The sequence below is a fragment of the Corvus brachyrhynchos genome, unplaced genomic scaffold, assembly GCF_000691975.1.
Source record: "Corvus brachyrhynchos isolate BGI_N302 unplaced genomic scaffold, ASM69197v1 scaffold255, whole genome shotgun sequence".
Lineage (NCBI taxonomy): Eukaryota > Metazoa > Chordata > Aves > Passeriformes > Corvidae > Corvus > Corvus brachyrhynchos.
In genome coordinates, this window is record NW_008238358.1 from 909348 (window position 1) to 921593 (window position 12246).

Genomic DNA, 12246 nt, shown 5'->3' on the forward strand with positions numbered 1-12246 from the left:
TTCAAAGGCAAGTTCTGATCTGATTGCGGGGGGGTTCTACAGAGGCAGGAGTGCCTGCCTGTGGCATACAGGAAAAGGATCACATTATGGTTCCTAAATTTCTGTCACATGCTGGTTCCAATCAGACAAAATTGAATTGCTTACTTTTTAGTATGTTATGTGTGGCATAAATTACAATTATTTTAGCTTTCATGACAAATTTTCAAAGACTTTTTTGCTTTTCTTTTTTTTTTAATATAATGACTTTGAAAGTTTTTCATATTAGAGGAACTTAAAATCTGTGTTTGTGGATTGTATGTATACGTATTCCTGGCATTGTGTAAATGCTTTCTGGCAGCAGAGAATTTGTTTTAAACTAGATTTTTATTTGAAGAACATTCGGCTAATCCTCTGGCATCAAAATTCTTCATATTAAACTACTAAAACAGAGTTTAAGTATTTATGCTACTTGTTCAGTAAGTGGAAATAGTGATCCTTCACAGCAGATATCTGCTGAGATTGTCCTTATCAGAAACTGCTCCCTACTACAGTGGAATTCATAATAATAATGATGTGTGCATTGATGAAAATGTTAACTACTTCCACTGAAAGAATGGGCAAATGAAAGGAAGTAGTCTTCAATGTACTTTTTCATAGGAGCTTTTGAAATCATCAGTTAATGGCTTGCGTTCTTGCTGCTTTATGTATCAGACTGTCCATTTGTTTTGTTCACTTTGGTTTTTGACTATTTACCCTATTAGAGAGTTAAGATTTTGAATGATCGTGGGTGATTCTCCTATGAATAGTGAATGAAGAATCTTACATCTTAAGATTAGAAATAGTCACTCTTATAAGTTTTTTTTCTGCTCGTTTGGGAGAACCACAGTTACCCGTTGTATTAGAAGCAGTTATGTACACTTTTTATAAAACCTCTTGTGTTTCAATTTATGTTTGCTTGAGATGTGTGTGTGGGTTTCTGTTAAATGATGTCTTGTCTTCAGATTTTACTTATGGGAGTTTTGTTAATAATTGACTGCTTTTATTTTTGAAAGGTACTGCAACAGCCACCTGCAGGTACTTGGCTTTATACCGAAAAAGGAGAGGAAGAAAAAGAATGATCCCATAGAGGAGGTAAAGGTCAGGCATCAGATGGATGCTATGGCCTTCAGTCTGACAGTGCCCACCCTGGCCTTGAAGATGCCCAATGGACTGGATGGGATGTCCCTCTCCCCTCCAGGGGCAAGGCTTCCTCTCCACTACCTGGAGGCAGAATTAGAAGACCCCTTTGCTTTCAATGAGGAGGATGATGACCTAAAGAAAGGGGCAACAGTGAAGAAAAAGTTGCAGAGCAAGTTGGCTCAAAACCGGCAGCGCCAGAGAGAGACAGAGATTTTAAAAGTTCGCCAAGAGCACTTTAGCCCCATTCCTGCACCTTTGCAGCAGCAGCCTCTGCAGCAGCAGCACTCCCATCTGCCACCTTCATCAGCTTCGTTAAAGCCGACAGGGCTACCGCAGGGCATAGTCTGCAAGTCACCTCAACCTCTGAACACCAGCCTACCAATGCAGGGAGTGGCACCCACCACACACACTATAGCACAAGCGCGGCAGTTGTCTAACAAGAGACCTCTGCCTCTCCTGCCACCCGCCAGGGCTCCTGTCACGGACCCGCCAAGGACTGACCGGGTCCTCATGAAAGCCACAGCCTTCTCTCCGCACTCGTCCTGCATGAGCCGGCTACAGAGACTGGTGAAACTGTGCACTCGAAAACAGCAGCTGGACACTGATCTGTTTCCTCATTTAGGTGAGTAGGTAATAGATGCACTGCAGCTGTATTTTTTAACCTGAAACCGAAAGACTAAAGGGGAATGTCTTGGCCCTTACAAAATAACCCTGAGCTACGTAATCTCTTGGCATTTTCTTTAGCTCTGTTGTCTATGAAGGGAATGCCTGGACCCATCACAGGAGGTTTATGGCATTTTAGTTGTTTATCCTTCTTAATATTCTGTTAACCATTTGAGAAATCAAACTGAGGTGTAGAAAATATTGTTTGGATTATAGAGACCTCATATAGAAGGTTTGCAGCTCAAGTAGTAAAGGTGACACTGGTGGCACCTACATGAGTGGACAAAGTTAGATTGAACGTTAGGTGTGTGACAAGTCCATGTGACAAAATGAACATAAGGAAAAGTTTGGCGATTTGGGCCATCAATCTCTGCAAATTCAAATTTCCAGTTGACTTGATGGAAAATTGGAACACATGAGAATTTTTCTTGACTGGGCCCTATTTATGTGTAGAATATAGATGAACAAAAGGAAAAGACCACTGCAAAAGGAACAGCACTGCTACAGAAGGTGGTTGGAAGGATGCAGTCTTGTCTGCATACCAGTGCAGAAATAGCCTTCCCCTTACATATCATAATCAATAGCTGCTTGTGAAAATGTAAGCAAATATAACCAAATTGGTGTTATGGTAGTAGTACTCTAGAAAACTTTGAAAAGGCCACTGACCTTTTGGCTGATTTGTCTGATTGTGAATATAGACCTAGGCACACCTATCTGTCCTTTTTATCTTCCTCACCCTCCAAAGTTACTTTTCTGCTTAGTTTTAGATTGTACATTTCTAACAAGTAAAATACTGGCAGGGAAAAGTAAATAGGAGTCTGTGTGATATAAGGAGGAACACCATTTATGATGTTTAAAATAAAAAAAGACTTCAAATAAATCTGGACATTCCCTAGATAATGTCTTATTTAATTGCAAACATCGGTAATTTTTGCTATTTCAATTAACTTTTTCTTAATTTGCTGTTAAAATCTGCCCTTTAGCACTCATGGGATAGTTTGACTGTTTGTTCAGAAGATAATTAGCATCCCATAGAATGTCTCCAAAGGAAATTGTTCTTCAGAAGACAGCTTTGATGGTCCTATATACAGTGCAGATCTTTAGAGGAATGGCAACTCCAGAGGCATTTCTGAGTGTCACAGACCTCAATAGCTTAGAAAATGACCTGTGTTTCAAAAGACTGTAGAAAGATCCCTTTCTGTGCTTAATGTTTTACATTCTCAAGTTGTGAGGAGAATACGTTTTCCTAAAAAAGAGGCACAGTAAAAATAAAAAACAGTTAGACCTATACACATACAGTTAGGCAGGTGCATATCAGTACATGGATGCATTTAGAACAGTTTATATTTGGCAAAGTAAAGGAATTTACATATTAATTACGTGAGAGTGGAAAATTTATTTGTTATTTATTCATTATAAGCCTTAATATTAAAGACTAGTCATGCCGGTTCAGGGGATTTCAGGATTTCTTCTCTATATTTGAGCAGTACTAGAGATGACGGCACAGAATCTTTCAAAAGATTAAGCCAGTTTTATGTGTACCAACATCAGAGCCATGTAACTGGATATTAATGTAACTGCAGTCTTCAGTGTCAGTATAGCCGAATCTGGATTAGATTTTATTCCTTGCTTTCTGCAGTGCCCAGGAGAAGCAAAACAACACAATTTCTGATTTTGTTTTTAAACTTTGGGTAAACAATTTGTTGTATGGTTGTCAATTGGGGACATCTTTATGGAATGATTAAATTGTTTTTTCATTCCCATATGGAAGGGACAACAGGAAAAAGAAACATTTAAGTTGAAAGTATAATTATGACATTTTATCAAGTATCTTAAGGTATCTTAATTTAGTTCAAATGTATGTCTTAAAAATAAGCGCAAGAAATAAATTTGGTAGGATGCTGAAGTTCCTGAAAATTTGGGTTTCTTGTATGTGTGGTTCATGTTTAAGTGCTGGTTCTATATGATGAAGATGTATTCCAAGCATATGCGTGTGTGTGTCTAACTCCGAAAGTATGTGACCAAGTACTGATTGATGCATTTCCCAAATTCAAAGCATCTGGCTTCAGAATCATCTCAGATATAGTTGTTTAGTTTTAGCAAAAATGAAATGCTCCTTAACTCTGTCCATTTTCAAGGAGCACACAAGAAAATGGAAAAGAAAAATGCTGACTTGTAAATGCAGCAATGGGATTTTATCCCATCTGCTGCAAGAAAGTGGCAAGAATGTCACTGGATGTGGGAGAGAGAGTAGGAAAAGCTACAAAAGATGAAGTTCCAGATAAAATGTTCCACCTGAGAACTTACTGGCCTCTTTCTGGCTGTCCTGTTCAACAGCTGTGTGTAGATTGACTAACTGAGGCTGCTGGAGCCCACCTTAAGTTGATCATACTGCATCATCCTTAAGTGAAAACATGCTGCTTGGTGAAAGTGCAGGAGTGTTTGTATCTCTCCCTTTAGCTCTTTCTTCATGCTAATATGTGCATTTGGCAGGCAATTACAGAGACTGAGCAGAGGAACATCCTGGGTAGCTGTGTATCTATCTGTCCGTTCTGCTGTGTCTTACAGTTTTCATATTTTTCTATGTTTTGGCACAGAGAAGGGGGCAGAATATAAACAGAAATGAAATTGGCCTATTTAGATCATATAGTATTAAAATTTACCAAGTAGTCAGTTCTTCATGACAGGGACTTCTCTCTTACCTCATACTTTTATGAAGACTGCAGTATTTCTCTGTGGGTAAGAAAGCTGGTGATTTTTCTTCTACTGTTTATGGATAAAGAAGCCAGTAAGGATTTTAAAAAGAAAACTCAGTTATGACAAAAATCAGTGCATGCTGTTTGCACACTACCACACTTAGAACAGAGCTGTTACTGTAGCTTTTCCTGTGTAATTGAGAATACTGCATGATTTAATCAAATGTTAATTATGCTTGCAACTATGCTATACATTCATCTTTTGTGCCTTAGGTTGCTCAGAGGCTTATATAAGGGAGATGCTCTTTTCATCCAACTTCCATGTTTTCAATTCCCTTAGGGCTGGATTGGTCTGAAGACAGTGGAGAAGAGTTGGAGGATTCAGAGCAAACCTCCCCGTACCAGGTTGCGTGGTCTATCCGAGAAAGCCTCGGCTATGAGAGACCTGAGTGAGTATGATTCTTTAGTATTCATGCTGGCCTTGATGGAATAAATCATGTAAATGTGAGTTTCACTTCAAGTGGAGTCAGTGGAACCTAAGCACTTGTTCAAGTGTTTTGATGAAACAAAGGATTGTTTGAACTCATTTGTTTGTAAGAGCTATGGAACAGCTTGTCACCTTCTGTCCCAGTTTCCAGCTAACTTAGAGACCTTTGTGCAGTCTGCTATCAGAAGGATGCATCAGGAAAGGATTTAAGCTTGTTAGCCTAAATTTAATTGAGTTTAGTGGGATTTATTCATGAACTTGTGTGCCTTGATGACTGGAGGTCCTGAATTAGAATCAAATGGGGTTGCTGTTGGTTTCTTGTCTTTCCTACTGTTTGTGAATAACTTTGTTAGCAAACTTGCTACATTTTACTCAGTAATTCTTATGATAATTATGTAGGCTATTGTTTTAATGTGCTTTTTTAAAGGCCATGGTATTTCTTTTTGTAATTAAGTGTTGAATAAACCTCTGTCAATATTTGTGAGCATTGAAAGAAAGTTATGGGATCAAAAGGATAAGCAGAAGCAGGAATTAGCTGCTGGTGCAGAAAGGCCTTTGATGTTCTCCATATACTGCTATGTCACAAATCTAAACTTACAACAGGATATGATAATATATGTCTATTAATGTAAATTTGAAGGTGCACAGTTAAAGCATCCCAAGTATAGTATTATAACAAAACTGTCATATGTTGTTAACAAAGAAATGGGAGTCTCAGTAGAATTTGTTTCTGTAACATGACTCTCATTCGCTATGGAACTGGGCTTTTTGATACTACTACTTTTCCCTATATTTTATATTTTTAACTACCACACTTAGAATAATGATGTTAATGAAACCCTATTTTGTTGTTATGATGTTGTTACAAATTCTGAAACTTACTAGAATTTCCTGACATCTCTGAAGATTGTCCTCAAGGTGAACAACAAAGCTGTATCTCTGTTGTCAGGACACACACCAGGATGCTAAATCTTGAGAATCTTCAGCGCATCAAAGCTATTAAGGAGTGTGTAGAGTCCACTTTTTTTAAAATAAAAGGGTCTTCTTTTGTTATGAGTGACCGTCATTTTTTAGGGGATCAGCAGTTACAGAGTGAGCTCTCACAAACATTACTTTTAACTTAAAAGGCAACTTTTAAATAAAGTGTTTTGGGAAAACATGAACAGACTTTCAGACTTTGATATCAAACATAATTTTTCACAGCAGATATATCTATTAAATAACTTTCCTTGCATTCTTCTTTCTTTGACATTTGATTTGATTCTTCCATAGATCCCTATTTTTTTTGTTAACTTATAAAGGTCGTCTCTGTATGTTTTGTCTTCTGTTTGTCTTAACTTCCTTTGGATTCTTCCTACTCTTTTCACATACTGAGAGAAAATAATACCTTGTCTTGACATTTTCTGTTCCATTCTAGCACTTTGTGCGCCTCAGTTAAATACTGTCTTAACTATGCATGATGGATACATTTTTGTATGCAATTGGCTGCTTTTGGACTTCCATCAGCCTGCCCAGTGTTAGCTTTTCAACAACTTGTACTAATTTTGATTATCGATAAGCATTCACTTGATGTCAGCCTTCTAAAACTTTAGCTCCTATTCTGAAAACTTCTGTAGAGGTTTTTATTACCTGAAATGTTTCACTTTGACACTTCTGCAGTGTGGTGTGTCTGCTGCTGAAGATGAATTAGTTCAGGCTGTTTCTGGGGGAGATTTGATTTGTCAAAGTGACTCTGTCTTGCTGATCTGGCAGTGCAGACTGGTGACTCCTAAAGTCACATACCTAAACTTACGGGATTTACTTGCTGGTTTTCATAGTAAAATTAAAGCTCTTTTTTCTCTGTTCATTTGTATCTGAGCTTGTGGTCCCCACCACCTAACTCCATTCTGTCCTTTTCCTTTTGACTCCATGGAAGACAGTGGGAGGAATGCTTCTCAGAATAGACTATTGAAAGAAAGTGAACAGTTAATTTCTGCTTTACTGGACAGCAGGTTCTCAGCATTTCTGCTTGTGTGATTGTGGGGGAAACCTCTATTGAACTTCTCGTGTGATACTCTAGCTGCTCTTAAACTCTCAAAAATTCACCAGATTTGTTTAAAATTAATGTCTTAACAGTGTCCTGGTTTTGGCTGGGATAGTGCTCATTTTCTTCTTAGTAGCTGGCACAGTGCTGTGTTTTGGGTTCAGTACAAGAACAATGTTATAACGCTCTGATGCTTTGGTTGTTGCTAAGTAGTGCTTACCCTAAGTCAAGGACACTTCAGTTCCCTGTGCTCTGCCAGAGAGGGGGTGCACCAGAAGCCATGAGGGACCCCAGCTGGCCAAGGGGATACTCCACAGCCTAGAACACCATGGCCGGTACATAAACTGGGGGGAGCTGGCTGGGAGAGGCCAATCACTACTCAGTGATCAGGCTGAACATCAGTCGGTGTCAATACTCCCCAGCCTAGAACACCATGGCCGGTACATAAACTGGGGGGAGCTGGCTGGGAGAGGCCAATCACTACTCAGTGATCAGGCTGAACATCAGTCGGTGTCTGGTGAGCAGTTGTGTTGGGCATCACTTGTGTTTCTTGGTTTTTGTTTTTTTTTTTTCATTACAGTAAATAGTAGTATTATATTTTCCTTTGTTTTCATTAATAAGCTATTCTTAGCTCAAGCCATGAGGTGTTTTTTTTCTGATTCCCCTCCCCATCCCATTGGTGGGAACAGGGAGAAGTGGGCATGCTGGGAGAGGGAGCATGCAGCACGGTGGTACTTAGTTGCTGGATGGGGTTAAACCATGACTACAGTAATACATTTTTTGGTTCACTTGCCTTCTGGCCTTTTAATCTGCAAAATTCATATTGTTGCAATCATCTGTGGAAATGCAGGCCAAATGTTTGCTTTTATTATTCTGTGCTTTAATTTTGAAAAATTGTGTTCCTATGCTCCCAGGATTTCGGGATGCAGTGCTTCGAGGCAGGCACAAATGTTTGAGTTCAAATATCATAGGAGTTGGCAGTGGGCACAGTGCAGGCTGGGTGCTGGCAGAGAAGGTTGCTGGGGTGGGAGGAATCCCTTGTGGGAGCAGCAATTTGGAGAGAAAGCAGGGGCTGTTCCCTGCTGCAGAATACTGAAGCTTCCCCCTAGATTATTTGATTACTGAGTCTGGTATCTTAGAAAGTACTGGAAAACAAATGACTTTTTAACAAAGTGTTTTTTCACTTCCTACACTGAAATACAGATAAAGCAAACATTTCAAGTAGCAAGTTTGAAAAAGGAGTGTGAGTCCCTCCTCATACCAGCTCGCTCAAAGGATCAAATACCAACGCTGTGTTGTCAAAAGTTGGATTTAATAACTCCCAATAAGTAGAATAACTAAAAGAAAGAAGGGAAGGTTCTTCAAAACGCTCTGTAAGGAGGGATTTGAAGTATAGTTACTGGGGTGTCTCAGAATAGAGAGCATGTTCTCCTTGTTCCCTGGTGGTGCCTGGCTGCTTGTGCTACCCTTTTGCTCTTCCTTTCTGCTGCAGCAATAATCCCCCTGATGTTTCCACATGACAGTCTGAAAGGGAAGGGTTGGGAAAAAACATTTTGGATTATCAAATGGCTCGTGTGCACTTTCAGAAATCTTTGTAAAAATGAAATGCCACACATTAAGTTGAACTTCAGAAGTTCCTTATGCAGCTTAGGAGAATAAATAGAATTTGGCAAACTTGTTTATGAAAGAACAACAATAAAAGTATCTTTCATTTTCATGACTTGCCTATTGAAAAAAAAAAGGGAGGTTTTATTTTGATATTTTTATGTTTCTTTGAACATATAAATGTTTTGGCTAATCTTACTGGCCTGGGAACAAAGTTCTGAACAGGCTTTTAGAAACTGTTTGGCTCAAAATAAGCCCTTGCCCACTGCAGGCATGATTTCTTTCTATACCTTTGATATATGTCTTCATCCACTTTCTAAAAAAGATCTCATAAACTGAAGATCAAAAATATTTTAGCAAAAAATGACATTTTTTCTGGCTCTTTCAATGTGAGAGAAGTAAAAAGTCTCAAATATAGAGAAATGTACGTTAAAAAACACTTTCCACCCAAAAGAAACTTATTTCCCCTAAGGAATACTCCTGTTACTATTAATTTTTAACCATATCTAAAATTAAATCAGTAACTTTGTTTTTAAGTCTTGGCCTAGAGCAGTAATGAAATACCTAACATTTTAAACCTACCTATAAATATCCATGTATTCCTTCTTTATTAATACATTGGAAAAAGGAAAATCTAAATTGAATAGCCCACAGTTAATTTTTTATAAACAGGTAGTTTTCCCCAGTAAGCATTCTTTCCTAAGAGATCTTAAAAGTGTATTTTCTTTTAATTTTCAATGTAAAAATATTCTAAACATTACATATGTTAAATATTTTTAACAGGTTATATCTGCTGCTAAGCATGTAATTGCAGAGGTTAATTACTTTTAATTTATGCTTCTTGAAAATAAGCTGTAATCTATTTTAACAGACAAAATACACAGTATGGTTGACTTTACATAAAACTTCATAAAAACGTGCATTTGTGCCAGAGGCAGTGTTTGCTGCTGTGGAGTTTTCGAGGAAAGCAGTAGTGGAGATGGCTGCAGTCTCTTCCATTTGGCGTGTGTGTAAATAGAGTCAGAGTTTCCAGGAGATGAAGTAGGTCTTCAGTATATTGCCTTTTGGGGACAGATCTGCTGTCTGCATTTCTGGATCTTACTTTATTTAGTAAATATCACAGCTGGTATTTCACATCTCTTGCATCTCAGTGGTGGCCTCCTTTGCTCTGCACAGGTTTGGGTGTCAGCTCATGCAGTCCCACGGGCTCTGAACATTGCGAGCTTTTCATTTGCTTCATTTGTTTGGATTTCTCTTCTTTCCTCTGCCCTTTCTTTGTGTTACGATAGGAAAGTTGGCAAAAAGTTTCTCTGTTCTTAAAGAAAAAACTTAAAGGAAAAACTGAACAGAGAGTGTGCTTAGATTCAGCACGTGTATTTTGTCACTCCATGAACAAAAACCTCCTTCTGCAAACTAGTGTTTGTTGTGGAGAACTTCTGGGTAGCTTCATGGACCTTGTTGTTTTAACAAGTTCCAGTGATGATTTTCGGTTTCATGCCTTTTACTTCATTTAACTGAATGTGTTGACATGGTTTGATGGTCTTGTTGATATGTGCCTGGACATTCAGAGAGCCAAGATAAATGGAGAAGGGCTTTCTTAAGCAAACAAAGAGTTGGATTAGTCCTTGATCTGGTCATTGCTTAGCCCTGGTCTGATCTTTCCCTCAGTATCTTTGGAGTTAAATGTGAATTTCTTCTCTGCTTATTGTACTGTAACTCAGCTGCAACTCTGCAACACAGGGAAATCAGTATCAGCTGTTAGCTGTGTTAATCTGTGTTTTGGTTTAAAAATGAATACACCACCTGGCAGAAAAAAAGGAATTGGAAAAAGCAGTTTTGGTACTTGTTAGAATTTGACCATCTTCTCCAGCCTGATCTTTCCTCGATAAATTTCCGCTACACAACTCCCCACCCTTGTCCTCTCCATTAATTGCACTTTGATTTAAGCATTGGTCTCATTTGCTGAGACATTTACAGTAAATAAAGGTTAACAGTATAGATTTATTTTTGAACAGCAGGCTCTAGACATTTACATGTGTCAGACTTGATGATAAATTAATGTAACCTCTAATAATGACATACTAAGAAAGGCAAATACCTTTAGAATTTAAAAGGGATCCTCCTCTTACTATTTCTCAAGCATCCCTGCCTGATTTCAGTGTTAGGATGTTTGCGTGGCTAGAAGATGGATGCCAACTTAACAATTCCATTAAAATGATAAATTAGCTTAGTGGGAAAAAAAACCAGTAGTAACTTAAAGTATATTTGTTTTTATTTTCCCTTCCTCAGGTCTGATGATGACAATGCAGATGACAGGAGTTCCAGGGTGACCAGACTTTGCACTTACTTTCAGCAGAAATACAAGCACCTCTGCCGCCTGGAGCGGGCAGAATCTCGCCAGAAGAAATGCCGGCACACGCTCCGGAAAGCCTTGCTGCAGGCGGCCAGCAGAGAGCCGGAGCGCGCAGGGCAGCTCATGCAAGAACTCCGGAGAGCTACATGTGCTTGTACCAGGTTAGACTTGCAGGACTGTGACTGCAGGAACCTGGGGCTGGGCCAGGGTGGAGATGGGCTGAGCATCCAGAAGCTGAAATGATGAGCTCTGAAATTGGTAGTCATGCGCAAGGCAGAAAATCCATGACACATAAATGCCTGTCAGTGGAGTGAAATAAATGGGGCATACAGAGGTTTCCATGAAGACAGGCCTTCTCCAGCTTTATGTTTTAAAATGTGGGTAGTTTGTTCAGCAGTATCTGGGCCCAAATATCTGGTACTTTACTATGCCAGTAGAAGGTGTGTAGTCTGGTCTGTAGTTCACTGCTTCAATTCAGATTTCATTTTTCAGACAGCTTTTTTTGAAAAGTCTGTATCTCCTCTTAATTATCTTCCCAGCAGACAAATTTAAGCTTATGCTTTTTGTTAGATTTAACTCAATCTAACATTAAATAAAACTTGGCAACAAAATACATAACTTCTAACAACTTTGAAGGTTACCTTCTGTGGGAATTCTTTCTAGATAATGTCAATATCCCTCCAGCTCTCAGCATATGGAGAGTTGGTTGATTCATATTCGTGCAGGAATAGGCTAAGTCTGAACCCTGATGTTACATTTGGGGTATCAGAAGCATCCTTTTGCTGTTGTGGTTTTGCTTTACAGGATGTGTGACTGTGGGGTGTAGTGGATAGTATGAGATGCAGATTGGAGCTAGGTACAGAGAGTGTATTCTGTTTAATGGGATGTTTTTGTTCCTTGACAGTGGGATGTGGTTCATGAGAGTTGGAGGGTTTGTTGTTGGGGAGGTGGACTGATGCTGAAGAGCTGCTCTGAGGTGTAACGTAGAAGTCCATTACTGGTTTACAAAGTTGTGTATAAATTTCTCCGAACTTAAACTACAGCAAAACTTCACCTGAACTGACAAGCTCTTGCTGGTTTTTTCCCTATTTTTTTTGCCCTTTATTAAGCAAAAAAAGTTTACATTGTTTTGGGTAGACCAGCAAAGCCAGGTATGCCTGTCATCACTGCTCTGGTCAATTTAAGTAACCACAGAGTCTTTTCAGATACAAAATTTTTCACAGGAGTAATACTGCTTACTTTGCTCAGTCAAAATGCAGTT

The 12246-nt window shown here is 38.9% G+C and overlaps 1 protein-coding gene across 4 annotated transcripts in view; it reads left to right on the plus strand.

Moving 5' to 3' along the window:
• The window catches only part of INO80D (INO80 complex subunit D), a 46502-nt gene that overhangs the window by 14864 nt on the left and 19392 nt on the right, over window positions 1-12246 (plus strand). For all 4 annotated transcript variants that reach the window (XM_017735634.1, XM_008634694.2, XM_017735633.1 and 1 more), the window contains 3 exons: window positions 1032-1780; window positions 4858-4966; window positions 10922-11146. In XM_017735634.1, the coding sequence (XP_017591123.1) occupies window positions 1032-1780; window positions 4858-4966; window positions 10922-11146 (1083 nt within the window). The remainder of the gene's footprint in view (window positions 1-1031; window positions 1781-4857; window positions 4967-10921; window positions 11147-12246) is intronic.